The sequence below is a fragment of the Phytophthora parasitica genome (assembly GCF_000247585.1).
Source record: "Phytophthora parasitica INRA-310 unplaced genomic scaffold supercont2.42, whole genome shotgun sequence".
Classification (NCBI taxonomy): Eukaryota; Oomycota; class Peronosporomycetes; order Peronosporales; family Peronosporaceae; genus Phytophthora; species Phytophthora nicotianae.
In genome coordinates, this window is record NW_008649028.1 from 359,068 (window position 1) to 360,864 (window position 1,797).

The 1,797-nt window shown below is 45.5% G+C and overlaps 1 protein-coding gene across 1 annotated transcript; it reads left to right on the forward strand.

Moving 5' to 3' along the window:
- Window positions 1–136: 136 nt before the first annotated feature.
- On the forward strand, window positions 137–823 carry PPTG_14647 (hypothetical protein; the record flags this gene model as incomplete). Its single annotated transcript, XM_008911581.1, has 1 exon — window positions 137–823. One exon carries the CDS (start codon window positions 137–139, stop codon window positions 821–823), a length of 687 nt encoding a protein of 228 aa, XP_008909829.1.
- Between the last annotated feature and the right edge of the window lie 974 nt (window positions 824–1,797).

Genomic DNA, 1,797 nt, shown 5'->3' on the forward strand with positions numbered 1-1,797 from the left:
GGAAGGCAACAACTCCACCTCGGTCGACCATGCCACGTTTGGTGACATTACATCCGGCAGTGGCAAGTGCGTCACTGGCAACCCCAATAAGGGCGGAGTCACCCGCGATCAGGTGGACTGGGTCTGGGAGAACACCATGTCCAAGTACGTGCCCCAGTTCAATAACCTCATCTTCGACCAGCTCGTGACCAACAAGGGTAAGCTCAACTACTGCGTGCGCTGGGACAACGATTTGCCTTTGACCAAGGCCACGGCATCTAAGTTCCAGGCGATGCTCGAGAAGCAGATCAACCTTTGGAACCACTGGCTCGTAGGCTATGGATGTTGGCCGTACGACCATATCGACATCGATATTGTGGGATACGCTGTGAAAGACAAGTCCATCATGGACTGGAGCGACGACTCGCTTGGTACGATCTACGAGGGTCTTTTGGACGCTGAGGGCAGCCCCAAATGCCCTGATGAATGCTACAAGCACCAGAATCAAGCTGCCAGTGCCGATACGAGCGGCTGTAAGGGCAACCCCTTCGACATGTCGCTCTGGCCGTCGACCATACCGGGGGAAAACGCCGCTGGCACGGGCAGTGACTGGGGTCAGCGTATCCAAGTGAACGACATGCTCAACACCATGGACCAGGAGCAGATGAGGGTACTGCTTCACGAGATTGGCCATGGTTTCGGTTTGCCGGAGATGTACCTGAATGAGAACAAGCCTTCGGATTACCCTGTCTGCGTCATGGATGGAGAATTCTCGCTCACAGACGGCGATGGCTGGCTGCTTCGTAGCATCCTGGAGAACATTAAGTCTCGTTACAACTTTTGAACTTCTCAGAGCTATTGGTGCGAAACCATTGCGTTGAAAATATAGATGTTGCCTGGGGGTTTTGAAAAAATGAGTTTGGTGAATCGATCAAGATCGGTATATTCGGTTCGAATTTACTAAATATGCAGTATACTGAACGTGGTTTATAAAATGAAACTATAAAAATACTGCTGGTTCAACTTTCAACGAAACCTTGGTTATCACTTGGGAAACAGTTCTCTACTTGAGAATTAGCGCCAATGGAGAGAAAATATGGTTTGGTGCATTTCTTGTTAAAGCTAACCAATTTGGTGAACTGGAACTTATTCTTACTAACGTTATTGATCCAATTAAATCGCAAGTGTCAAATCATTGATCTCGTGCAGTCGGTATGTTTGATGATCGTGTCAGTGATGCGACTAGAGGAGACCGCTAAACGATTCCATCCGTTCTCATTGAATGCCAAAGCACATGATACAGAAATACAACGTGTATATGTTAGAAAGCCGGTTTAACAGGATGTTCGAATTCATGACTCGATATTTCTGAAAAACAACATTATTTCTTTGAACTGAAAAAAATTGATTTTGAGCGACTTGCATGTTTGAATAAATTCCAAACCTTCACTCAGGAAACGATGAGTTGTTGGGACCCCAGTACTAGCTCGTGATGCGTAGTTGGCACGGAGTGGTCCCTGGAGTGACGCTGGACCAAACTTGCTACCGTGCTATTTTGTAATAATAAACTATTCATACACAGTAAAGACAATTTCGTCCTCACCACGAATCAGAGAATTGGCGCTACTTTAATTAAAATTGTTCTCTGGATATTTATATCCAGAGTCTTAGTGGCTTCGGAAACCTCGGATATCCTGTATCATATTATATTTGGTTACATTTGTAATAACTCAATACCTTGAATTGACAAAAGAAGAGCTAACGCGACGAAATACTTTATAACCTTTTAAGATCCGATCCAAAAACTGGTGAATGTTG